General features: G+C 37.9%; 3 protein-coding genes across 3 annotated transcripts; 1 reads left to right on the forward strand and 2 right to left on the reverse strand.

The window, feature by feature from the left end:
• Positions 1–4,922: 4,922 nt before the first annotated feature.
• LOC112180867 (allene oxide cyclase 4, chloroplastic) lies at positions 4,923–7,097 on the forward strand. The gene is made up of 3 exons (XM_024319433.2): positions 4,923–5,227; positions 5,322–5,443; positions 6,479–7,097. Exons 1-3 carry the CDS (start codon positions 5,005–5,007, stop codon positions 6,881–6,883), a joined length of 750 nt encoding a protein of 249 aa, XP_024175201.1. The 5' UTR covers positions 4,923–5,004; the 3' UTR covers positions 6,884–7,097.
• Positions 7,098–10,484: 3,387 nt separating this feature from the next.
• Positions 10,485–13,969, reverse strand: LOC112178093 (protein STABILIZED1). Its single transcript, XM_024316302.2, has 2 exons — positions 10,758–13,969; positions 10,485–10,596 (listed from the first exon to the last, which is right to left on the reverse strand). Exon 1 carries the CDS (start codon positions 13,733–13,735, stop codon positions 10,781–10,783), a length of 2,955 nt encoding a protein of 984 aa, XP_024172070.1. The 5' UTR covers positions 13,736–13,969; the 3' UTR covers positions 10,485–10,596; positions 10,758–10,780.
• A 1,017-nt stretch (positions 13,970–14,986) lies between these two features.
• Positions 14,987–25,475, reverse strand: LOC112178094 (DNA mismatch repair protein MLH1-like). Its single transcript, XM_040510274.1, is given in 17 exon segments — positions 14,987–15,261; positions 15,709–15,875; positions 16,947–17,115; positions 17,621–17,782; positions 18,206–18,371; positions 19,239–19,347; positions 19,471–19,565; positions 20,665–20,800; positions 20,938–21,007; positions 21,706–21,804; positions 22,487–22,635; positions 23,989–24,199; positions 24,343–24,477; positions 24,683–24,755; positions 24,903–25,075; positions 25,164–25,297; positions 25,300–25,475. Coding segments are annotated over 17 exon segments (2,190 nt in total). The 5' UTR covers positions 25,397–25,475; the 3' UTR covers positions 14,987–15,216.
• Between the last annotated feature and the right edge of the window lie 1,805 nt (positions 25,476–27,280).

Here is a 27,280-nt window from a genome sequence, read left to right on the forward strand (position 1 = left end):
GCGTTCAAGAATCTAGCGGTCCTCCGGACCAGGACTACTCATGCCACGAAAGATCAGGGCGAAGAGTTCGTCATATGGCAGATCCCAACAGTTCACGGATACTTTTTTCCACCAATCAGCATAATCATCGTCAACATCGTTGAGGGGGTACAGCACTCTGACCCTAGGGGGAATCACTATCAAAGTAAACTAACTTTGAAAGGGAGAAGACCCAGGAGGGGCTAATCTCCGCCAAGAGGTGTAGTAATTGGCAGAATCAACTAGAGGCCAGGGTACCAACTGGGCCAACCCAAATTGGCAAGCGAAGTGGTTGGGGGCATAGAGCTCGTAGCTTACGCGGTCGGTGGCAAGACGAATATCCAAGCAAGAGATGGCGCGACGAAAGGTCAGGAGGGCTCTTTCGCTATGATCCCGTCCACTGGGCAGAAAGCCATCATCAAGGGGAGGAGGGAATCACCTAGAAAGGACTATTTTTGGGTCCGGCATCTCTTCTAGCAAGTACAAGTAACTAAAACACTCGGAGTAGGGTGGAGCTCGATACCTTACGTTGCGGCAAAGCCAATTCCCCAAAAGGGAATCGACTGGAGGATCCTTTGGAATATCACTGCGACGGAAGCGAGGGAAATAAATCTACAGCCAAAAGGCAAGGATCCAGAAAGGGCCACTAATGTCGGTATAGAAGGGGTGCATTACAGCTTTATAAAGGGAGCAATATAACTCACCCAATACAGGTTTCTAAGGCCAACGCAAATACCATTGTAGAGAGCAATGGTCAGAGAATTCCAGGGCCCAGTAGGTTTGTTGGAAGAAGTGCAAAAGATAAATTTGCAAATCCAAAAATTCTAGGAATGCGATACCTCCTGTGTGGTCATGCTGGGTGTAGTAATAGTCGCACCAGAATGGGTAGGATTTACTGTGATGCCCCCGACCAGCCGTATCCATTCTCAAAGGAAATTGAATGCCATCAAACTGACCATGCACATAGGGGTCAAAGTCAATGGGCAACCTCGTGATGGTAAGAACATCCAACAGAGTTATGCTTATCTGCCCAAACCAGAAATCGAATGTATTACTGGAGGTCTTCTAGAAGTAAAGAGCGGCGGCTAGCGATGCAGGGTTGGTATTATGGGGAAGACAGAAGCATAGATCGATGGTTTTGGTGATACCCACGTCATCCCAACGGACCAAATCTCTCGCTCGGACCTCCTGATACCAAACATTTTCCTCGGGAGCGATGGTAGGCCAGAAACCCACTTTCCTCCTTGGCCCCCAATTGCTAAAATCACCAGGCACCTGCCGAAGAGCAGTTATGGGACGGTGGATGGGAAGCCCATAATAGGCCATAGCATCATCTGGCAAACAATCGCGAGGTGTGGGACCCAGACTCGCTTGATTATCACCTCTACCAAAGCCCATCAGTCGACTTCTCTCCTCTCCGATCTAACTTCTGCATCGAACACCCATGTTAGTCCGCCAAGTGAATGCAGCTTTCTCAGTGATTTCATCTGCCTGATAGATAACGAATGGTTTCTTGGGTGCCATTTCTGGGTTTCTTCGGAAATGGAAGACGACTGATGATTAATTTATTACATGGGCCAGTTAGTGGCTCTAGTTGATAATTAATTAATCATTATTCCATCTTGAGAATTACATCTAAGGTGGCTGTGAAGAGATGGCATTGCACCTTTCCCTACAACTACAGGGCCAGTGTAATGGCCTGATGTTTTTAATTAAACATGATTAAAACCCATACAGTTTTAGATGTTAAAGTTGCAGCAAGTATGGTGGGTTCACTTGGTCACATGTCATGATGTCGATAACCATGATTCAATCATCCTCTTCAGCATAAGATTTGCGAAGGATTAAATGATAGCAAACAGTTTGCTATTCTGCATCTTATTTCGCCAAGTACTGTAGGCCTTGATCAAACTTGATCTAGCCAGCGAAGCGGCTCCAATGCCTACATTTGAGAAAATCAACAGAGAGTCAGCGAACAAGGCAGATACTTACTGCTATACACATGACGAAGCTATCACCAAGGAAGAGAAGGATCCTCATTCGCGATCAAAAGCAGTCTCCTTCGCATGGGGGGCACGCTAAAGTTCTGATCTCCTACAACCTGCCCAAGTTTCTCCAATTCATTGCATACCAGACATCAGATACATGGGGGGCAATAAAGTTGGCAAAGAAAGCCTTAGTTCATGACAAAGGCAATTCAGATTGTGGCATTCAAGCTTTATGGCCTATTTAGAGGCCTATATGGAATCAGTCAAGTAATTTCAGTCAAGCCAATACAAATGGCTTTGGAGCAACGACATTATAAGAGTAGTGCTTATTCAAGACCTCTTCAGTCAAGATGAAGACCTTTGTATTCGAGGTCTGGGGGGCAATGTTTGAACCCAAAATGAGCATTTTTGGCCTGACAAGGCGTGTCTTGGAGAAATTGAGCCAATGTCAGTGGCTCAAGTTATATATTGTCGGCAAGTTCGAAATATATTATTTAGAGGCTAAATAAAGCCTACCTGCAGAATTATGGAAGAATATGCAAGTTACAAGAAAAGGCATGCCCATGCGAATATTCATACTCCATTCAATTAAGGACTATGGCATAAAGATGGGGAAACATTCAACTACATTTCATGGTGGCCAACATTGGAAAACCTACCATGATTCCATTAGTGCTCTATGATTTCATTAGTGCTCCATAATTCCATTAAACCTACCATGATTCCATAAGTGCTTAACCCATCATGATTTGTTTAAGGCCAACCACTATGGCTTGGTAGCCTATATATAGAGGCTACGACGAAGTAACGCGCACACAATTCTTCAATTAATCTCTACGATTATCCAAGCCTCTCTAGAGCAACCCCTTTCCTTCTCTTACCGGTGACCACACTCCAGTCCCAGAATCCTCAGGAGCTGATTGTCAGTGCCACCAAACCCTCTGTCTACGTGCTTTGGTCCTAGTCTCCTCTGGAGCTGACTGTAGTACCGCGACCACAACGGTTACGGAACCAGCCAAGCAAGGGTAACGCCCTCGCAAACCAAGCAGCTAAAGTCACACTTTAGCAAGTTCTCCCCACTTCCTAGTGATTTTCGCTCTGCTCGATCTACGACGTCGAGTATCGATTGTGTGATCTTAAAGAAGCTTAGCAAAAATCCTCACCACGAGGCACAAAGAATCCCACGATGAGGTTGGTGCTCTCCTCGTCCACAATAGCTTGAAAGAAGTCAGGTCAAGGGACACCCCCGACGACCACACCCGAACGGTGCTGGCACGCCTTCACAGAAAAGAGACTGTTGACTAGCTGCAACAAAACTGGAGCCAAACACATTAATCAACGCTTGAGTGCAGCCGCACCAGCCCCATATCAAAAAAAAAAAAAAAATCCAGAAAGACAAAACCCAAAATTAATTTAATGAACTATGGCAGTTTGATCTCATAAAGTGTATATAGGAAATTTAGCAATCCACTAGATTCAACTAGAACTCCAAATTGAATCCCGAACTCCACTAGTTAAATTCAGTAAATCCAAAATCGTATCTCCAACTCCACCAATAAAATTTACCCAAATAAAACAAAACCAAATTAATCCAAAACTACCACAAATTAAAATTCAAGGCTCTAAATCCTTGTAAGTTGTCCAAACACATATCAAAGATAGAATGGCTACTCATCTAAGAGAGAGTTTATTAAGAAAATGATAGATAAGTGAATCTGACGGCAAAAAACAAATGCACAGTTTTAAATTATTATAATTTCAGCTTTAAGTGGTTGTGATGCATTTGTCCCTCACAGTCTATTAAAATATCTCTTAGGTGAGCAAGACTGTCCAGGATAGATAGAGACATCTGTATATTTAATTTTCAAAGTCCTAAAACTATATGTGGTTTGATCTCGCTAGGGTGTGTTGGCAATCTAGAAGGGCCTTACTGTTTGAAAACTTTACCCTCACATTAGATTCCACTAAAATATCTCTAATTTTATTGGCCAAACTATCACATGACGCTACCACGTAGTATTTCAAAACTATAGGATAGTTACTGTGACTCTCCTATAAGTAGTGCATAGGGCCGCCACTTGGTTTGGTAATTACCAAACTGACCGAATATCAATTGATGTTTTAGAATTGACAAACCGATTTTTTGGTAACTGAGACCGTTAAAACCGAAATCGAAAATTACTGAAAAAGTTGGTTTAGTTTTAGTAAATACCAAATCTACCGATTATCTAAATATTAGCTTTGTATACTATGGTTTTCAATACACATACATGTATATCAATAAATAAATATAAAAAATTTCGTAATAGTATGAACATTATTACACATATACTTTGTACATGTATTTTAAATAACCTAGTTAAAGATGATTAAATAACCTAGTTTTATTGAAAATTGCTAAAATTTGATGTCATACATGCAAAAGAAAGCTATAATTAGTAGATGAATACAAAGTTTACGACTATAAAATTAAAAAACATAATTTTATTTATTTTAATTTAAATTACTAAGAATTAGTTGTTCTAAAATTGGTAATACCGAAAACCGAAATACCGAATTTGGTAGATATTATTAAAAACTGAAAATTTTGGTTGGTAATTGGTAGCTCAATTTTGAAACCGAAAGCTTTGGTTTTGAAGTTGGTAATACCTATAACTGATTCGAACCGACCAAGTGACAGCCATATAGTAATACATATGACCACACTCTGTCTTAATTATCTTTTTTTTTTTTTTCTTTTCCAAAATTCAACAGGAAGTTTCTAACCTTCTATTCTGAACAAACCTTCATACCAAACGAAATAAATAAAGGAAAAAGACTTTTCCCATTTCCTCCTTTTTTTTTCCAGGGTTACTATTCCTATTCAAATGACTCAACGATCCACATTCCACAATCTCCACGCTGTTATTCTATATAATAAACACAGCACTACAAAGTACCCACTCTCTCTCACCAGCCTGTAAACCCATTAACAAAAAGTAGACACAGTTGCTCAATTATGGCTTCCTCTAGCTCTGCTTTTAGAACCATATCTTCCTCCTCCATGAAACTAGCCAACCCAAAATCACTGACTCACTCCCTAACAAACTCACTTCTACCCTTCAAGCTCCGAAACCCACCACCATCATCATCTCTGAAGCTGAACTCAAGCTTTTCACTGCCCCAAAGATCATTCACTTGCAAAAGCCAGGTCACCCCATCATCGGAGTCTGAAAGATCCAGTAAGTACACTTTACCAATTGTCTGACCACCGGTTTGAGTTTCGCTTTGAGCTTTTGGTGACCCTTTTGGTTATTCGGCTTGATAATTTTGCAGCCAAAGTTCAGGAACTTAATGTGTATGAGATGAATGAGAGGGATCGTGGAAGCCCTGCTGTTCTGAAATTGAGTCAAAAAACTGTCAACTCCCTCGGCGATCTCGTCCCTTTCAGTAACAAGGCAAGTTCTTATACCTTTTCTTTTTTTAACTGTAGAAAATTTATTGTTATTGGTTATCTTTGGTGGGAAATTCTAGTGTAGTGGTGGGTATCTGATACCCACATTTACAAAAGTGAGAACAAATTTTATTGTCAAAGTTGTAATTTGAGTCCTACCTTGTGTAATCTTAGTTCTAATAATGGTAATTACACCTCTTACAACATTTTTACAAGCTTTTGGATAAATTTGTTGTCAATGTTGTAATTTTTGTTTAACTATATGTAAATAGTGTAAATGAATATGGTAACTTTTGTTCTCAATATTGTAATTTGGTTCAAATACTTGTAAATTTTTGTTCAAATAGTTGTAAATGAGGGTATCTCATACCCACCAATACACTAGCTTGTCTCATCTTTGGTGATGTAGAGAAAAGTTTACTCATAGTTAGCTATATTTTGGGGTTAAATATGAACTTTTATCTTCCGGTTACTAATTTAGTGAACTTGGTCAATGTATATTTAAACGGTCACAATCCTCGTCACATTTTGTTAAATTTTATCAAAATTATATTTAAAACACCCACAAGCAACCTCTCAAGTCCAATCAAAGTCTGAAATCTCTGTTCTTCAAGCTGTATAATGGGGTTAGATGAAGTACTTTTATGAACATGTTGTTTTAGTAACTTGTTTAGTCTTACTCAAATTTTTCATATAATTCTTGTCAATATTTTTGATCGAATATTTGTCTATGTTTCTCTATATTCAGATATAGCAGCTAGCTGCAATATATAGTACCATCTATCTTAAAATCCAATAGCATTTTGTTGTGTTTACAGTGTTTATTGATCGAGATATCCTAGTTCTAAAGTTTGTATGATAATTAGTATAACATTGCTGCAAAGATGCTTTTCTAGATTCTAAAGGGTCACTTGGTGTTAAATGTCCTGCACATGTGGTATTGGAATGTGATATTTACATTCTCACAAAAAAAATGTGAAACTTTCTCCTCAATCCTCACATTTATGTACTGACTTTTGGTCTGTGTCTCGATTATTAGTTGTACACTGGGGACCTGCAAAAACGACTTGGAATAACTGCTGGAATATGCATTCTGATTGAAAACAAACCAGAAAAGAAAGGTGATCGCTATGAGGCCATCTACAGCTTCTACTTCGGAGACTATGGTCACATTGCAGTACAGGGACCCTATTTAACCTACGAGGACACGTATCTTGCCGTGACTGGGGGATCTGGAATCTTCGAGGGTGCTTACGGTCAGGTGAAGCTGCAGCAGCTTATTTTCCCCATCAAGCTTTTCTATACATTTTACCTCAAGGGCATTAAGGAGGACCTTCCCAATGAGCTTCTTGGAAAACCAGTGGAGCCCAACCCAGGTGTTGAGCCTAGCGCAGCTGCCAAGGCCTGTGAGCCTGATGCCACCATTGCCAATTTCACTAACTGAGTCACTGAGATGGTGATGAATTTTCAGACCAAATAAAAAGATGGTGATGAATTAATAATGACTGGTGATCGTATTTTTTCTTGGTGTTGTTTTTTATTTTGAGGCATCTCTTTTGTTGTTGTAGTGGGTTTTGATTGGTGACTTTTCTGTAAAAGGATGAGCATGTGAAGCATATGGACCTAATTGATAATGATATGATGGTGACTCTACAATATGATATTGTCATTTTCTTCTTGTAGGACTACTATAAATACTAGTGTGATGGTTTTTTTCCCTTCTTTTCAAAACTTTCATAACTATACCGATTATTAAAAAAAAACTCAAAAGGGTTTACAAAAAGGCTGGAATCCCGCTTTCCTTTCTTTGCAAATGGTGAGCTATTTCGAGATTGGCCATTCATTTTGTATTGCATCATCAAAAGTCAAATCGAAAACCATGATCGCCTGGCGATTATATCTTTCATCTCATGGTAGAGGTTGTGGCAAGAAATACCGATTATGAAACTAGTTTCACGCTCGCTTATTATCTATAATGAGCTTACAACACTTGAAAAACTCAGTCATCTCTTTAAATGCTTGGTTTTGTCTCCCATTTTTCACTTTGACCTGATAGCAGGAAAGGCATTTCTCTCTTCGGCTAGTTAATTATTTCAAGTTTGAAACCCAAACTTGGAATGTGTCGTAGACATCAGTTAAGCTTGTAACAAGTTTCTCCATGCATATCTGAATTTCTTAATCTCCAGACGTGCCAAGGTCGGTGGAAGATCATATTTCAAGACTCGGTTGTGGGAGACGGGAGAGACCTATACAATGCTCTTTAGCCCATCCAGCGCCTTTTAGCCGTCTCTGTAACTTTCACTTATGATAAAAGTCTTGTCATTGCCTTTCGTCTATTCCGGTCCTCCTTGTGTACCTTAGTATATACATATGCTACATGACTGCAATGAAGTTTTTAATCTACTGATCATGTGATCTTCAGTCTTGGTAGTTTGAAGCTAGAGAGTGTTGATATGTGCTAATGTAGCATGAGGCTTGTGATTGCACATGGACATGCAGAGAAGGGGGAGGCTTGTATAGTTGAAAGAGGAGAGAACAGACCAAGAGGGATTAGTGAGAATGGAAAGGTCATGGGTGCAAAGTATTCTTGATCATTGCTGCTGATCGATGTTGTCAAGGAACAGAGTTGTAGGGGATTCGTAAATGAAACCAGATGCGTCATTCAAAATATTGGAAATTAACTTTTGTAGTATTATACTTCAAATCTTTTAGTTCTATAAGCATTTTATTGTTTATTTGATAGAGTTTGCCACCCACATGTTAGGAGTGAAATCTAACACTTTTGAAGCTCCCATGTAGCACTTGGCAAAAATATTCTCAATGGTGAGAAGGCTTTTTGAAAACCATCAAGAATAGCAAACACTAGATCTATGTCACGTACGAAATGGCAGTTGCTCCCATAATGCTACAGTATAAATGACCTTCTCCATCGAATCCATCCTATGCCGTCCGAAAAGCCCATTTTCTTACCATTGAGAAGTTTTGCTGAATATGTATATATAGCATTGATTAGTAAATTAGTGCATATATATAAACTTCAGCCATCACTATCATTACCTTGTTTATATATAATTGAGTCTCAGTGTACATTTTCACTGTTCTTTAACAGTTTGTTTTCTAGGGATTAGGGTTTAGGGCAATAAGCGTACCTGAAGAATCCCGAGCCAAAGCTGCTGTGCCACATTGAAGGGAAGAGTTGCTCCAAGCTGCATCAATACTAATCTATTCCACATTACCTTCTTAATCAACATGTTCCTCGATTGTAAATGAAATTCATTTCTTCTACCGTCTTCTTCCATAGAGCAAACGTGATTTTTCTCGATGAACATTATGCGGAACTATTATATAGGAGTAGTGATGCCTTTTGAAAACAATATCAGACCTCTTAACTTTGGGTTAACCGTTAAGAGATATACATTTTCCAACGGTACTTTGAATTGAATTCAAAATTAATGAAACTATACCATCAGAGAACCAGTGAGAAGAGCACCAAGGCAATGTATCTTAGAGGTTTTGTGATTCCACATGGCCAACAAGCCCAGAGAAGTAAAGAACTTCAATAAGAAGCTCATACCTTCCAAATAGCCATACTGAAGAATAATTGATGATTGGTTAAAAGTTTAATGAGCTAGATGGTTCTAGGCCAGGGGAGAGAAAAGAATAAGCATCATGTGTCCGTAAAATGTTTTCTTTTTCTATTCATACCAGTATCACATTACGACCTAATATACTAGATGTTTCACCAAAACTCATGTAAATGTAAACAAAACTCCTTCATATTGGCATAAATATCACATAGCTTATTTACAATGAATCACTAAACCCATCCAAAAGCCAAAATGGCCGTCCTATATATTCAGTCAATTGTTCAATAGAACTATATGTATATAAAAGGAGGCTGAGATCCGTAAGTAGTTTTTGCTTTTATTTCTATTTACAAAACTAAATGACCATTCTCAGTAAGTAGTTTACTTAGACATAGCAAAAACATGATATATCATAATAGTTGCTAGCATCGGAACACTGAAATCAATCAGTGCAAAATCAAAACTTAATTATTTATAGATTCAAAAAAAAAGTTCAAATCCGAAGTTCTAGAGAATTAGAGTAATATTGACAAAAACCCGTAAATTCTGTATACTGAATTAAACAAATATAACAAAACTGGGATCAAAACTAACCTTTGGATGCTACCCACTTCAGCCGATGATCTTGCACAATTAAGCTGTTCTCCCAATCCATTCCATCCTTGTGATTTCCATCTCTCCACCACATCGCTATTATTTTAGTTGTTCCCTATAAGGTAAAAACAGTAATATGGTGGAGAAACGGGGATTCACAAGTAGGGAGGGAGGGAAAAAGAGAAGCATTAATGCAAGATTTAAAGAGATCTCATCAATCGTATTCTATACCACTTAAACCTCAAAAAAGTGCAAGATTAGTTTGTTACTCCAGTGAAGCTAAAGAAGCCCAGACGCCTAAAGCTTCGTACTTCACTTGTGATGCACTCTAGGTAGGCCTGTGGCTTTGTCTAAATTTTACTAAACTAACCATTACTAAGACAATTAAATCCTAAGTTCTTGTCATGATATTGGCGGTACTTACTAATATAATTCGAATGTGCAAACTTTAAGGGTCCTATTTTAGTTGTTCACCTAGGGCCTTCATCTGAGGACCTTACTGTGTTCCCTAAAATTGAAAGCAGAAGAAAAATCAATTAAGGTATAACAACAAACTCAAAGGACAGAGCAAAACCAATCAATTAGAAGTCTAGAACTGGAGCTAGTTTGGGCAATTTGTGGGTGATTATGTACCTAGGTAGATTGATCCAACTTCCCAAGGCAACAGCATATATAACGTCAAACATGCATATGCTGGATATAATGTCAAACATCCAGTATTTTGGGAATTCTGCCAAGACAAAGGTAAGGATAATTTTTTAAACATACATATTTCCATGATATACTGTTTCAAGCACAATAAAAATGACCGACTAAAATGAAGATGAAGATTTAAAAATAGAATACCTTGACCACAAAACCAACTACACTTGATAAAATGTGGAATATGTTGGTAGATTTTAGAGTACACAGATAATCAACCTGTAGTTTGTCCATCAATCACTTCAGAATAACAAAGCTCAGAATATCTCCATCTCTACAAAATGCATTATTTCACATAATCAATCAATTAAACCATGCTATCATTCTGATTTAAAATAGAAAAAAAAAAAAAAAAAAAAAACAGGAAAAAGAAACCTCAACAAATGATAAGTGAACATAGATTTTCTGTATTGCGACCATCTTGTACAATATTACCTGAAAATGCAACCCAGCAGGAACTACTGTTGATTTTGAGCTCTGGCTGCATCTTTCTTCACAGCTTTCTTCAAGATAGCTTCAGTTGGTTGGTGCCAGTTCTCCACGGTCTTTGAAATAGTTTGCCATTTTTCACCATGCTTTGGTTGTGCAGCAACACACCTTTCCAGTACGTCCTTCCGGGTCTCCTCAGTTCCATTCTGAAGTTCAAACTTGTAGTATAAAGTCCAGAAATCTCCAATATCTGGGGCATGTGTAACTGCCAGGTTGAGCTTAGCCCTAGCTCTGTCTATCTTTCTTTCATGCCAAAATAACTTGGCCACAGCAGCATTAACATGGGGATCTTCCTTACCACAATATTTGTAGGCATCTAGACTTTTGGTCTTCCTTTGAGGACCTGGTACCATCCCAATAGATGCTGCCCACAGGATACCACTATTGGGACACTCCTGCTCCTGCAAAGCCTTTGCCATCAAGGTATCAGCTTCCCTCTTATTACCATGCCTTAGTTCAGCTCGAACAGCAGCAATCCACAGTTCAGGATTACGAGAGTTCTTCTTCCTGGCTGTTGTCAGAACTGCACGAGCTTTACTCAGACCATTTCTATTCTCTTCAAGATTTGCTAGAGAAAGCCAGAGCGGTATACAATTGGAGCAGTGCTTGAGACCCGATTCATACGCTGCCTTGGCTTTTTGAAAATGATTGAGGCGTTCCTCTAGCTGTCCAAGCATCAACCACAATTTAAAGAATGAGGGGAAGCGCTTCAACCCTTCCTCAAGAAACTTCTTCTCCTCATCAGAGTTCCCTAATTCTCTCTGAAGAATTGCTGATTTCATCCATACTCTTCCACTATCTACCCTTGCTCGGGTTTTGTCAAGAATCATTCTAGCTCTCTCTTGCTCATGATTTTCAAACTCTAACTTAAATGCAGCAAGCATAATTTCTTCAGAATTGGGAAGGGATTTAGAAGCTTCTTCAAGGATCATTCGTGCAGCATTCACATCCCCGGCAAGCCAGTTTTCCTTAGCAGCCATAAGCCAAAAGAATTCAACCTGTGGTAGGTACTTCACTGCTCTACGAAGCAAAGCATCAAGAGATTCCTTGGTCCCATGGCTCTTTTCAAGCATTGCTGCCTTGCGCCATACACTCTTCTTGGTTAAGAAAACAGTAAGTGCATGTGCATAAATTGCTCTGGCAGTTTCGATGGAACCACTCTTCATGTACTCCTCTGCATCAGCAAGCCAAGTCCTCTTCCTATCCTCTTCCTCAACACCAACCCCAACACTGTTTTGAATGATTGCTTGGCAAACTGCCACATGCCCAGCACGCTCAACCTTTTCAGCTTCCTTCATCCATGTTTCTCTGAAATTCACCAACCCTTGTTCCTGCAAAAGCTCTATACCCCTTTCAATAATCTTCCCAACCTTAGACACATTCCCCCTAACTTCTTCCAACTTGGCTGCTTCAACCCAAATGGCGCGCTCTTTCGGAAGATGCACTCTAGCATTATTAAGAATCATCTTGGCAGCCTCATAACTTTCCGACCTCGCAAGAGCAACCCAAAATTGAACCTCCAACGGACAAACCTCCACGGCCCTATGAAGCAAAATTTTCATATCCTTGTCATCTTCGTGACAGAGATCCATCACTGCCTTCCACAGCCTAACACAACGAAGATTTTCATTACTTTGATCCAGCGCTTTCCGCAACACTTTCTTCTTATTCGACTTATCATGCTCCAAATCCACAGCCCTCATCCACAAGTCCACCGAATTCGGTATCTGCTTCACTCCCATAGCAACAACAACCTTGGCTTCGCTGGGGCTGACAAGCCTGCATGCCTCTAGCCACACATCCTCATTCTTTGGACACATATGACAGCCTTTCTTAATGATCTCCCTGGCTTCCTTCAACTTCCCCACCATCTCCTCCAACCTCGCAGCCGCAATCCAACCACACGGGTCCTTAGGCTTCGACTCTCTTACACTCCTATACAACTGTCTAGTCTTCTTTATATCCGAAACATCAGAACTAGTACTAACATTCATATTCATACTCAAAAGACCACTAAGATACCCCTTTGGATCCACACTGGTGAGACCCGAAACCGAATCCGAAAGCCTATCCAATTTCAGCTTCATCACTGTCCCCTTTCCCTCGCCCAATGCAGTCAAATCTGTACTCATTGGGTCTACAGACGCAACATGCTGCCTCTCCAGCCTGGCCTTCTCGAAAAGGGTATCCGGCACCGGAACAAAGCTCTCGAACTTCCTCCTCTTCCTGTTCTTCCACGAATAATCCCCCATTTCTGGTAAGCTCTCCCATTCCTTGACGGACACGGAACGCAGCTTCCTCTTCAACTCCTCCGGGGTCTTCTTTGGATTCTTAGCGTTCGACTTTTCCTCCATCTCCTTCTTCTTAGCTTCTCTCATCTCCTTCCTCCTCGAGTCCATCCTCTCATCAACCGCTGCGTAAACGGCATCAGCCGCGTCGTCGTCCTCGTCGTACTCCGCGTCGGCGAAAAGCCCCATGTCATTTCCTTCAAACTCGTCGAACTTCTGGTTCTCGTCGTAACCCTTGTCCTCGTCGTCCGGATTTTCCCGAACAATTGGAGCGGGAGTGGGGCGGGCGGGGCCGATGTCGGAGCGGGTGGTGAAGCCGGTGGCGCCGCGGCCGAGGCCGGCGACGTAGTTGGGCGGGGGCTTGGCTGTGAGGAAGGAGTAGCGGTGGGGCTGAGTGCCGCCGAGGAAGGGGGTGTGGAGGGTTAGGGTGGAGAGGGGTCCGATGCCGAGGTCGGAGAGGAGTGCGGCGTCGTTTTGGGTGGATAAGTGGAGGCTTTGGGAGAGGAATAGGCGCTGGTGAGAGATGGGCATAAGGGAGGTTTGTTGGATTTGGTGCTTTAAGGTGAGGAGGGTGGTGGTCTTGGGGTTTAGATTTAGGGTTAGGGTTTTGTGGTTTGGGGTTGCGATGAAAACCATTGTGTTTTTTTCTGGTGGATGATTGGAGTCTGAGTAACAGAGAAAAAAACTGGATTGATAGACTTGCACGTACTTGTATATAGTTATCGCGGGTGGCGCTGCTGGAGCTTATAATTTCCCAATCCAATATGGAATAGGTTTCCTTCATAATAATAAGCAAGCAATTTTTCTTTCAGCGAGGAATCCTAATCCACTAAGGACAATAATAGTTCGGAGCATCACTTTTCAATACGTGTCCTCTGTTTCTCTGCTTAAGCCTAGCATGCTAAATTTTCGAGTTCTTATTCTTTCATCATTGCTCTGGATCTCTAGGTGCCTTATTAGGTATTTAGGAAAATATCGTATTGGAATTGGAGGATGATGGTTGTTTGTTTGCGTAGTGAAGAACCTATTTCGTTGGTGGAGTCTTTTAATAGAAGAAAAGGTCCTCTCTTTTCACTTCTTACACTTATAGTTAATTATACATACAGGTGCAAATGTTTCAAGGAAAGCATATTTAGAATCACTCTTACGCTTCCTACATTTTAAAGTTGGGGCAATGGATCATGTAACTTGATATCTGTAGTAAAACATCTAATGCAATTTTATTTCTCAAATAATAATAATGATGATGATGATGATAAATATAGTGGAATTTGGCGCAAAAAAAAAAATTTCAAAAATATGAACGAATTTTGACGCCAAGCTCCGTAGGTTTCCACATTTTTTTTTGTTAAGAACGAGAATTTTTGTATCACTAATGTCTAAGTTAAGAAGTTCAGGTGGTCAGTTGGAGCCTTGGAGCACTAAAATAGTTTAACAATCATACATAGGATAATGTCAAGGATGAACCATATATCACCACATGCAAGGTTTTCAAAGAAAGTAGACTAAGATGGTGATTTTGGCACTCTGGTTTGCTACATATTTTACCAATTGTAAAGATGGGGTGCACGTGGTAAAGTTAATTATCAAAATCAGTTCTTTTATTCTACAGTAATTGCCGCATGAAGTGCTGCATCATGTGGATTAAAAGTGATTCACCTGAAATGATCCTAAATACATACTTGAGCACTGTTCGTAAAACACACACTTAGCAAATTCTTTGCATTTTCCTAAGTTGTGGCTTCTGTTGGTTTCTTTTGTAGTTAAATACGTCTATACGAAGATTTAATAGTTTCAAATGTGAGACTCTGAAGTGTCTGCTAGGTCAACCTAAAGGTGCAAAAAAAAAAGTAGTATGAAAAAATATACACATATGACCTCAAGCTAAATTAACAGAGATCACAAAAAGGAACATGAGGGGAAAAAAAAAACCAATATTTGATGTTCATCTTGATCAACCACTCCACTGGCTGTCAGTGCCCCTGCTGACTGGTGACTGGCATATTGAAATGCCATGCCACCTTTTGCCTTTTACAAAGCGGTCACAGTGACCATAAGAACAATGTAATGACTTGAAGGTAAACCGAATGCCTCCGGTCATTAAATGGTTGAATGCATCAGCATCTTTCAAAAATCCTGTACAGCTTCTCAAATGAAGCAACCTACAAAAAGCAAGGATATCATCGTATCATTCTCAGAAGTCAAAACTAAGATTACTTCTATAAACCCAGATCATTTTCATAGTTAAATACGCAAATGTAGTAATATAAGCACCAGAAATCCCACCCAACTTGGAAGAAGAAGAAAAAAAGGTACTGTAGGGTCATGTTCCTATATGAGGCAGCCAGCCAGTAGCATGTGGCTACACGGTGACATTGATGTATTAACAAAAGAGTCCTTGATAATTAAACAGTATGAGACATCTGATTTTCTGACTTGTTTCCAAAACCTCGGTAGCAGCTTAAAACATGAAAGACCAAGTCCCAAAACTTCATGGACTTTAGTTAACACGCATGTCAATCACCAAGCTAGCTCATCATACATGAGTTTACTGACATCTTGTGTTAACTCAAGAATCAAGTAAACGTATCCCAAAAAAAGTAACTTACTCGAATAAATGTTCCATTTGTAGCCATAGAATTTGGTGGCTTAAAAAAGAGCCTCATTGATGGTAACAATACATGCTGGATCGACCATTCGCGCTGTGCCCATGCAGTCTCTGCCTCTGCAACTAGTTCATGCTCAATTTCATCCTCCATCATCATATCATCCGCAGCTGCAAACAGCAAAAACCACTTCAATGTACTCGAGGAATACTGCTGATGGGTACAAGGGGGAAGATGCAGAAGAAATGACATCCTTTTCGACCAGTATAATGTTCATCACATGATGCTTTCAGATGTATGCCAAAGCAAACTGATTCAATTAGTTTTAGAAACAAGTGATTCCCATGAGAGGAAAGGAAACAACATCCTTTCCTTACTGTCATAAAACAGTAAGGATATAACTTATTGTTCCTGTTCGCTTTGTTCATTGGATTTTCTTATCTTGTGCTTTTGACAAAATTTTCAAAAACCAATAACCAAAAATGAAAGAAGAAACCCAAATTCAATCACATAATCAACATGAGGTGCCTGGAAGACTGCACGATTTGCTTGAACCCAGGTTTTTCGAAATGACAATGGGCAATGATTGTGCCTCCATTGTTAGTATATCTCTTTCAGAAACTTGGTTGGAGGTCTTATGTATATCCTGAAAAATCTGTCATATTTATTGATAGGGCAAGCATCAAAAATAGATTTGAATTGAAGACACAAAAATCCAAGTCAACATTTAGGAGATAACTCTTCAATTCTATTCCTCTATTATCGCTTTGATTCGATCTTGAACTACGTGGCAATCTCACACCCCCTATTATATCTGGACTCTTGATTTCACATTCAGATGTTGTAAACTGGCTATAAATTCAGATTTTATGTACCTAAATATACATATCTAATGGGTAGTTATGCTTGGCCCTTGTTTCTAAAGTTTGTATTTGTTATAGACTGCACTTAGGACTCTTTTTTTTCTCATAAACCTATCAGATTTAAACAACACCACCATGATTAATATAAGTTCCAAGAAATCATATCTTCTACCAAGAAATTTACCGAGAAAGCAGAAGCCCTCTTAACTGTCAGAGAGATGAAAATTTCCTTAAAGGAGAGAAAAGATTAATATATATATATATATATATATATATATATTTAAAGCTTACCTTACTCATAAGAAAACTAACATATCAGTATTACACTATTCTTCAAAAAGCAATGCTGAAAAAGGAGCAGGCTGTAAACAGGCATACCAGTATTGCAAGAGAGACTTCCTTCATTATTCCTGACCAACTTCCTTTTTTGGTAAAATTGCAAACCATCACCAGATGGGTTGGGTAACATAGGAGGATGCATGGCGTAAAAGTTCCCAAGTGCAGCTGAAATTACTTGGAAGCATTTTTTCTCTTCTTCCCAATCAACCTATAATATAAACATATATCAAGGTTTGCTCAACAAAAAGTACATTTCTACAGAGAGAAGAAAATATAAAACTATTATCAAGACACCTCTAAAGTTCCACACACTTTATTTGCTCCCTCAGACAAGAACACTCTTATAAACCCGATACGCTGTAGTCACATAAAGGCATAGAACTCTTTATTGCATACAGTCATATTATGATGTCCAGAGTCCAAATCAGTCGCATGAAACAATGATCAACATTTTGATAAACCAATACAAACCTGGACTCTGGATCAAATGAGAACTCATTGTATTATTAACTCTCTGATCAATAGCAAACCATTCGAATTGATATAACAAAAAAGAAAAAGAAAACCTCTTAAATTCAGGGAAGCAATGCATGTACATAGATATCTATATCCCAATATACAAAATCGTGAGCCTCTTTAACCAATACCAACTTCACTCGAGCGAATGAAAATATTTCATTGAGAACATGATAAGATGATGCAAAGGAACTTACATCGTTGCCCAAACAAAGCACAAATTCTGGGACACGATCCATGTCAGGTGTGTATTGGTCAAGTATGACCGGAAGCCTGGACAAATTTCCATCTTTATCTATGTGAATGGAAAAGTACTCCTCTACTAGAACAGCCTTTTGCTTAAGTAGTTCGGTATTCATCTGCAAAAATACATTTCTTTTAGTGCAATATCAGCAAAGGTAGTAAAAAAAAAAAAAAATATATATATATATATATAACAAAATATCATATCCACATTATATAAGCAAATTTTGAATACAAATATATTCAAACTAACCAACACTACAAACAAGAACATTTTAAAGTTCTCTCCATTATCTAAGAAAAAGGAATCTTGAATGGCATACTCTATGGGTTCTTAAAATATTTTCAAAATGTTGACACATCTATATACCTCTATCATGAAAGGCTTCAAAATACAAGGTTAAGAACACCACGAAAAGAAAAAAAACAAATCCATTGAGAAAAGAGATCTAAAAAACAAATCATAAACATATTTAGAAAACATAAATATGACAGACAGAAAGCTGAGGGAATCAAACTCAAGAAAGTGAGTACATTACTTCTGCAATCTTCTCATTTAGTTCATCATTCTCAGTGGATTCTGGATCTGTATCCCCCTCTTTCAGTGCCAACACAATCAACTCCTTCAGTGGGGCTGGGTTACTTAATTGTATAGCATTAAAATGAGCAAATCGACGTAGAACTTGCTGATACATGAGCTCTTTGCTGTAATTTCATTTGAAATTCATATATAAGGGGACATGTCAGAGAAAAGCAGTTTGTAATAGAAGAGGAAAATTTTAGAAATAGGGAAGCAAAGTAGAAAGTACAACAGGAAATGAACAAATCCATAAAATAAAACCTAAACACTCTTAGACCAAATCAAACACAAGAAAGCAAGTGATTGGTCAGGGAAAATCCTTTTTCATAGGAGAGAAAAAATCTACAGCATGAGAAAAGTAGAAAGTACAACAGGGGATGAATAAAATTCCATTAAAACAAACACGGCACACTTAGGAAAAAAAATAGAAAATAAAAAACCAATACAAGAAGCCAGACTTGGTACAAAACCTGAGATCAGTTAAGATGCATGACATTATCAAGTGTTTAAGCAAATTAAAGTATCCGACCAAAAACCATTTGATTAATGGGTGGAAAGGACCAAATAATATATTATTATACAAAGCATATGAATCCTGATGTGGGATTCTATACTCACCAACTATCTCTCTCAAACACCCTACTTTTTCTAAACGAAGGTCCATCTGTAATAATTTCTACTCCAACTACATTAGATATGCATAGTATTGGTAATATATATTATGCAAGGCTGAGATTTGCCAATGTGGGTGCTCTTAACAGAATCTAATTCTGAGCCCAAAGTTAATCCACCCCTTCTTCCTTCTTTGTTCTAAAAGTACTTTTATTTCTCTCGCAAAAAGGACAAGCAGTACTGTTGAGAACTTGAGATGCAGAAACTATTACATTATTAACAAAGGGGATATGATAAAAAATTCAGGTACTTAATGCTATGAAGTATGGGAACTAATAAACTTATTCGTCTTATTACAACATATTTAAAGCAGCGTGTACCTCAAGCTTACTACATTTGCAAGATAGAGGTGTGTGTCATGCTGAAGCAATGCAAAGACGTCATCTGCCATTCCAATGTATGTGCAGTTTCTCACAATGTCTAGCATACCTACAAAACCAAAACCCTAAGCATTAATCATCCACTAGCTACAGAATGAAAGCTTCACCATATAACAGACCAACAAATATTGTAAAAGGAAAAAAACTAGGAAAATAAATAAAATAAGAGTACCAGAATGACAATTGCTATCAATTTCAGCAATAAGCTCCTGAATGCTACTCAGATCAGCCGTTTCCTTTGGGTTCCTTCTTTGTCTAACAGACGATCTGAGGAAGTATATAAAGGTAAGTAATTATACAGATGTTATACAAAGTTACTTAATAAATAGAATAGCTTCTCTGGATAGGAGATGACAAACTTGTGAGAGAAAAAAAATAAGAATATAAAAACAGGAGTGACAAAAGTCAATCAACAAAATAAGAAACCTAACAACCCCCCCCCCCCCCCCCCCCCCCCAGATTTAGAACAAATCAAGTTAAGCATAGGAGATCAAAATCACAAAACAAACTAAAATAATAAAAAAATAACGCGGCAAGATAGAACAAACTGAGATTAACCTTCCATTAATAAACATTGACGTATCACAACAACAGAAACACACGCTTTAGAAATGATCAACTTACAATCCCCTTGTATTTCGGAAGTAAAACCAGTTTGATAAACACAACAAAGAAAATCTACAATTACATACTAAAATGGTGCCCGAAAAAAGAACAAAGATAAGGATAATGTTCATTTGACCATAGGCCCTCTATAAACCAGATGCTTCTTTTGTGAACGATAATTGCAATTGACAGGGATGTTTCAGACGCAAGTGCACCATGGTAACACGGCTTAACTCAACAAATACAGTGGTATTTGCACGAGTATTTTCTCAACATCCACAGTTGAACACACCAAGGATTTTGTTAAGCCATGCTCACAACCATACAAAGCAGCATGGTTAGATGGTAGTCCCATTCCAATAACTCGGTGTTTTCTTATTTTTCTCTTGCAGTGTTTACCATGATTCAGTTTTGTCTGATGTGATTCCTAATGAGGTAATATATACCCTTCTTGGTCAACTTTGCCTAGAGACCAAAGTTTTATCTTCGTTTAAAAATGAAAACATATTACTTGGATGTTCAGCAACAAAAAAGCATGCTGAAGCAGAAATGGAAAAATAAACTAATAAAGCCTGAGAGTGAAGTTGACAGGAGACCAGAGTAAAGTTGTCAGTGAAAATATTAGAGGATTAGCAATTTCATATACTAAACTTAAGTCTTGCAATGTAATTGTCAGTTGAAAGAAGACTAATAAATGCAGCTCTTAGAGGAGGTCCAGTACAAGATATTAAACTGACTGTTCAAGTATTAAGAATCATACCTAACAGCAGTCAAGCTAGTATTCTTTTCAAGATGGCCACGAGGCTCTGCGTGCAAGTAAATATGCAACCTTCCAGCAGGATCCGATGAATCTGTTCTGACCATTTTATTCACTGGAACCTTTTGTGATTTTGATCCTGCTTAAAATGCATTTAAAATTCAACATTGGTAACACTAACAGAAAGAGCATAATCTACATACAGTGCAATGAATATTCCAAGATTGAGAGAAGCAAACAGAAGATAAACAATCTAAATGAAAAAATTTGACTCACCAGATGCCAAAGGATTTCGATTTGAATCCTTGCTAGAAATGATTTGGCTGGATGAAGGTGGTTCAACTGTCTGCAACAAGTATGAGACAGAAGGTACCACAAAAGTGCACAATTTAGATGGTAATATTTATTTGAAGACAGAATTGCAGAAATGGAGCATAACTAAAAGCATTACTTGCCTAGTTTAAAGCAGGAAAAGAAGAGTTAAAAATATAAATCCAGATATGGTCTACTACTGCACTACCAAAACAAAAAAAAAACAAAAAAAATTAAAAGGAAGCTTTTTTACTGTAAACCTAGTAAGGGAAGCAATTTTTTTTACTTTTATGAGAAAACACATTTACCTACCAAAGAAAAGAACAATACAAAGGGGAAAAAGGAGCCCACCACTAACTGTAAACATCAGGCATATGTAGATGGTAGAAAAGAGATGCATCATTTAACTCATTAACTTTGCTAAACCTAGCCGCCACCCTCCCAAATATTCACACAAAGTCAAACAGGTTCAAAATATAGGCCATGACATTCTGTTGCTTAACTTGTGTAAGGTAAATAATAACTCCTCCTCCCATTCATTCAATATGGGATAGAAGAAGCCAATATTGGTTATTCAACCCTCCTTCCAATTTTCGTACCATACAAGGACAAAAAACTTCTTTTTCCTCTCCCATATCCAACCATCAGACCTCCATTATTTCCAGTCTTCAAACCAAAGTTCAATTGATGAATTTTAAAAATTACAATAATTTTGAGTATCTTCTACTATACCTGCTCCTGAAATATCTGTGTCTCATTGGAGCTTCTCAATCTTGATTCAACCACTGACTGTATCTTCTCAACGATGACTTCCTGATTCAGAAGACTCACCTGCGTATTAACAGACAATTTCGTAAGTACTCAGATATATTTGGTGGTTCAAGAATTTAGGAAAAACTTTGAACACCAACTGTTGCAATACAAAATTGAAGATTACATATAGAAGGAAGAAATCAATAATGACCAAGAAAAGCTGAGGATCTTTTGGTATCTCAAGTATTTGTTAAATAAGAATAAGGTGTTCAGCAGAAAGAAAATTCCTTAAAAGTAATTGTGGATAGCCAGGATGCCTGTTTCAAACAATGACAGACAACACTACTTGTATACAGAAAATGAGTTTGTAGTTATAGGACAGCTTAAATAAAATGGTCCATGACTGCATTCCATCTCCAATTCATCATTTCTTTTCTAAACACATCGCAATTATAAAAAATCTAGTAAAGATATTTATTTATACGAGGTCAATGATACGATGTGAGATTAAATATTACATATCAATTTCCTAACTTTTATAACAAAAAATGCCAGGTAAAGGTAAACCATAGTGTCATTTCATTGAACCATATTGCATTTCATAAGCCTTTCCTACATTTAAAGTTGCTAGTGTTCAAAATGGCTGGTAAATGTCACTCCATATAGCCAGAAGAAAAACTTAGTACATCACTACTTTCCAGGCTACTTTCTAGGCATTCAGACAAGGGAAGAAAAAAACATGAGAACTAACAACATATACCTCCCTCTTTGTCGGGTGAACATTCACATCAACATGTTCAGGTGGTAATACAATTGACATGTATATGAAGGGTTTTGATGCTTTCGGCAATGTAGCAGCATAAACAATTTCCAGAGCTCTCTTCAATGCAGTGCAATCCACCAATCTATCTATGTTTCAAAGATGTCAAATGAAGAAAAAAAAATGAGAAAGAAACATAATCATTGAGTGACCTTTACTACTAAATAAAATATCTTCAGCTAAAAGATCCAATCCAAACCCTAACCATTCAATCCCATCACTCCAATAAAAAATGAGTTGATTTCTTTTTCAATCAACTCTTTTTCTAGAATAGTCCCCTCCCCTCCCCTTCTTCCAATCTCTCAATGAAGTTGCTCCTTCTTCTGTCATTCACCACCTTATGAGTTGAAGATAATAGAAATAAAGCTTATTGCAACCACAGCACAATGATGAGGAGTGACAGAAAGCAGTTAGACAAGAGATACAGTGTCATAGCAGAATGTTTCTCAAAGATTTTATAGCGACACTATGATGAGGAGGAACGGAGAACAGTTTCATAAGGTAATCAAAATGAATCTCTTTGGAGTACTTGGAAGAGAGGACGATAAAGAGCACAAAAAGTCTACCAATAAAAACCTAATGAAAGAAGTACAAAGCAATCTTGTAGCCCTGGCATTCCATAAAATGTGGACTTAATTTGCTGCCCACCCATAGTTAGGTGGGCGTATTACTACCAGATTACACATGTCCTATACATGTACACAGTTATAATATTTCTATTTCCTCATTATGATAGTTGGTTACACTAATTATAACTTATTTAACCATGGTAATTATACATACACATATAAATTTATAGATATTTTGTAAGCATGTATGACTGGTGGAGATTCATTACTCAGGTGGTAATATGCCCACCTAAACTACGGTGTGCACCATATTCAAATCCATAAAATGAAACTGAACACCATATTAAGGATACCTAGTTTTTTTTATTTATATCCACAAAGATATTTAATCATTATGTCATATAAACACCATGTTCTTTGACTTAATTAGAAATTAGCAATCTTATGTCCATCCTTTTTGGGAAAAAAAAGAAAGTGCTTTAAACTTTTAACCATCAAGGAAACCCAAAAGAAACTGTACAGAGTCAATGATATAGAAAAGCTAGTGGCACGAAAATGGAAAAGTGCCACCCAAACTTCACCATGATATCAAACTTCAACTTACAGATTGTACAATGAGTAAGAAATAAGGAGTTGGGTCAGGATAACCCATAAACAAATGATTGATGAAAGAATACTAGAGATGGAAGATAGGTTAGTTCCAGTTGGCTACATTTAAACGGAATTGCATCTTTATGGTCAGAAAAGCCAGCATACCCAATCTGACCCACTTAATTTGTAGACGGTAGTTTATTAAAACTTACGTTTGGTTTGTACTCTTAGTAACTCTATAATTGAAAGTCTTCTGTTGATATGGCATAAAATAGTTCATACCGTTTATAAAAAGCACCATAGTTATCTTCTTCGCAACATATTCAGAATTGGAGATAAAGCCATCCATCTGGAAAACTGAGCTCGACAGATCATTGTCCAAAGCTTCTACTTTAATCAGACTGCGGGCAACTGACAGCCCATAAACTGAACGAATCACATCAATTCTTGATAATGTGGCAACAGAACTAACATCTGCTCTACCGGCTCCATGCTGATAAATGTAGAATGATTTAGCATATCAAAAAGCTGTGACAATGATTTTTAAACATGTTTCTTGCCATGCCAAAGTTTTAATGAAAAGGCGTAAGACATTGCAAGTATAATAATTATTGAAACACTTTAACGTCAACCTACCTTTCTGCAGGAGAAGCTAACACTTGTGTGATGAATGGAGAACCGGCTTAACAAATCTACAATCTTTGAATAATCATCAGCAGAGTTTTGCAGATTCTTTCTCCGGGCAGACATGTCATAGAATAAGTTCTCAATCTGAAAGCACATAACAACTTAATCAAAAACTTAAGCCAATTCCATCACATTGCACAAGTGAAGAAACAAAAATAACAAGCTAATTTCATCCTATGTAATCCACATTCACCCTGCTTTAGTCGTTTCAAACTGTTTATAAATTGTTCAAACAGCTCCAATTGCTTATATCTAGACTAAACCAACCAAACCAAACTGAGTTTCATACCATTATCTGACTTCCTTTTACGGCAGCGCACGCCTTCGGCTCATGCTCCATCACTCCATCTTTATAAGAGACCCTGAACTCATAAGAATTACAATTTCAAGACTACATTGTAACACAAACAAAACCAATACAAAATTCAAAAGCCTATCCACTTCCAATTCTCCATTTCTTTGTATAAACAAAAACAAAATTGCCTCAAAAGCAAAAAGAAAACACACACCTATAACCATGCAACTGCCCCTTGGTGATCGTCGTCACCGTCACATGAGCCACATACGTCATGCTCGCAAGAGCTTCTCCTCGAAACCCCATCGACTTTATGGACTGCAGGTCTTCAAACGACGACAATTTCGACGTCGTATGCCGCTCGCACAGTATCGGCAAGTCCTCATACTACAGTAGACTGCGAATAATTTCACAATCAATCGTGATATTTAACATTCCGGCAAGCAATTAAATGCGAGAGAAAGTAATGACTGACTAAAATTCCGTGGCCGTCGTCGGAGACTTGGATGAGCTTGAGGCCGCCGTCCTTGACGACGACGTTAATGGAGGAGGAGTGGGCGTCGAGGCTGTTCTCGACGAGCTCCTTGACGGCAGAGACGGGGCGTTGGATTCACCGGCGGCGATTCGGTTCACGACGGACTCGTCTAGGCGGTGAATTTTGGGAGGCTTCGTCGCCACTTGCTCTTCTTCTTCTTCTTCCATTTCCATTTCCCTTTCTTTTTTCGTTTCAGTCTGGGCAAAGGTGTCAGTCTATAGTCTATACCCGCCTTTCTCTTTAAATTTTGGGACTTGCGACGACGCCTTTCTCTTTACATATTTTATTTTAGAGCTAAATTCATTACTTAAATTTATAATCAAATCTTGTAACCCAAAAAAAAATATATATATAATCAAATCTAATCTAGGCCATCAATTGCCTCATGAAATGGCGTGCGAGTCTGTTTATTTCTTGCGTTGTTCGAGTTAACAACATCATTCGAATTTAATGGAGATCTTGCAATGATATCAACACGCATGATACTACTTAAGCTTACCTCACTTACTATAGATATTTTCATTCCGATAAAACTACATTTGTATGGTTGTTAGAAAATGACTAAATGAAAAAGATATGATCACTAGTTTAAAGTTTCTACTTTCAATGTAGCAAATGAAACTTACTTACAACTAAAATATTTTATCATTTTGATATAATCATGTATGGCGTTCCTACTTTCTTGCATAATCAGATCCTTCAGGGGGCATGCGTTTGGAGAAATTTTTAGGTGCTCCCGTAGAACCAACTTGGATTGCCAAGTGGTTTGATGACCCAATAATAATTAGACACATGTATTGTAGCAAAACACAACTTGTCAATTGTCTGGTGAAAATGACCATTTTGTTCTTCGTATCAATTTGGTTCATCTCCTTCCCCTTGGAGGCCGTGTAGATCTCCTCATCTTCTCTAACATAATTCTTCATCCAATTGTTCCTTCATTTGCAACTTCGATGTAAGAAATAGAATTGGAACACACCTATGTTGTTTCGTTCCTTTAAACAATTTACTGTATTATCAAATTGGATTCGTGGAGCTCAAGATCTATTTGTAAATAAATTGGAATCTTGTTTGGTTCATCAAATTATCAAGGAACACCCATATATTTCTATCCCTACCCTTAATCTTGGATTAGCTTTTGGGAGTGCCGATCCCATAAATGTATTTGTACGAATCACAGATTGACTAAGTTCCAGTGTTGGTCATGACGACAATCACCAAACAACATACTATATCAACAAGATTTTGATTGCTTTTTATGGATTATAGAAGATGTATAAGGAGGAACTAGGAGATGATGGTGTTGATTGGGACAGAGTTTGAGAAAATTTGTGATAAGAGAGATATAGAATTATCGATGATGATGAAGAACGAACCATAAAGCCAAACTCCAGAATAGTCTTTTTCATAAATAACTGAGTTTTTATTATTATTATTTTTTTTTTTGTAGAACCCATGTGTCAAATTATCAATATGGCGTCAAACCACTTGGCAATCCAAGTTGGTTCTAGGAGAGTACCTAAAAATTCCTCGTGCGTTTGGATGAGAAAATCATCAAATCCATAGAAATTTATAAATGATAGACTCTTTAACTCCATCAATCAAAAATTCTATTAATTGTAATTTCTACTGTATGGTTGTATATATTTTAGGATTTAGAATGTGTAATTAATAAATTGAGAAAGTTTAAAAAAAATAAATAAATAAAATACAAAAAAGCCTTGTTTTGGAAATGAAAATTATATACCGCAAAGGAATTCGTAAATGACAAACGAGAGAATTGTATCTTAGTGGAAATTGAAGTAGGAAATTTAAATAATGAATTCTGTCGTTTCTTTTTCACAGAGAAATTTAAATTTTTCAATCTGTAATACCAAACGAAAGAATTGGTTTTTAAGAATTATGAAATCCTCAATTTTAATTAAATTCCATCATTTTTCCCTCATCCAAACACACTCTCACTGGTTTAAGGAGACTCTTGGAACCGGAAGGGTAGCTACAAACCAACCATGTATGGCATCCCGAATCCCTAAAATACAATCACGTATAAGAGTATA

Source organism: Rosa chinensis, chromosome 7 (genome assembly GCF_002994745.2).
Source record: "Rosa chinensis cultivar Old Blush chromosome 7, RchiOBHm-V2, whole genome shotgun sequence".
NCBI lineage: Eukaryota > Viridiplantae > Streptophyta > Magnoliopsida > Rosales > Rosaceae > Rosa > Rosa chinensis.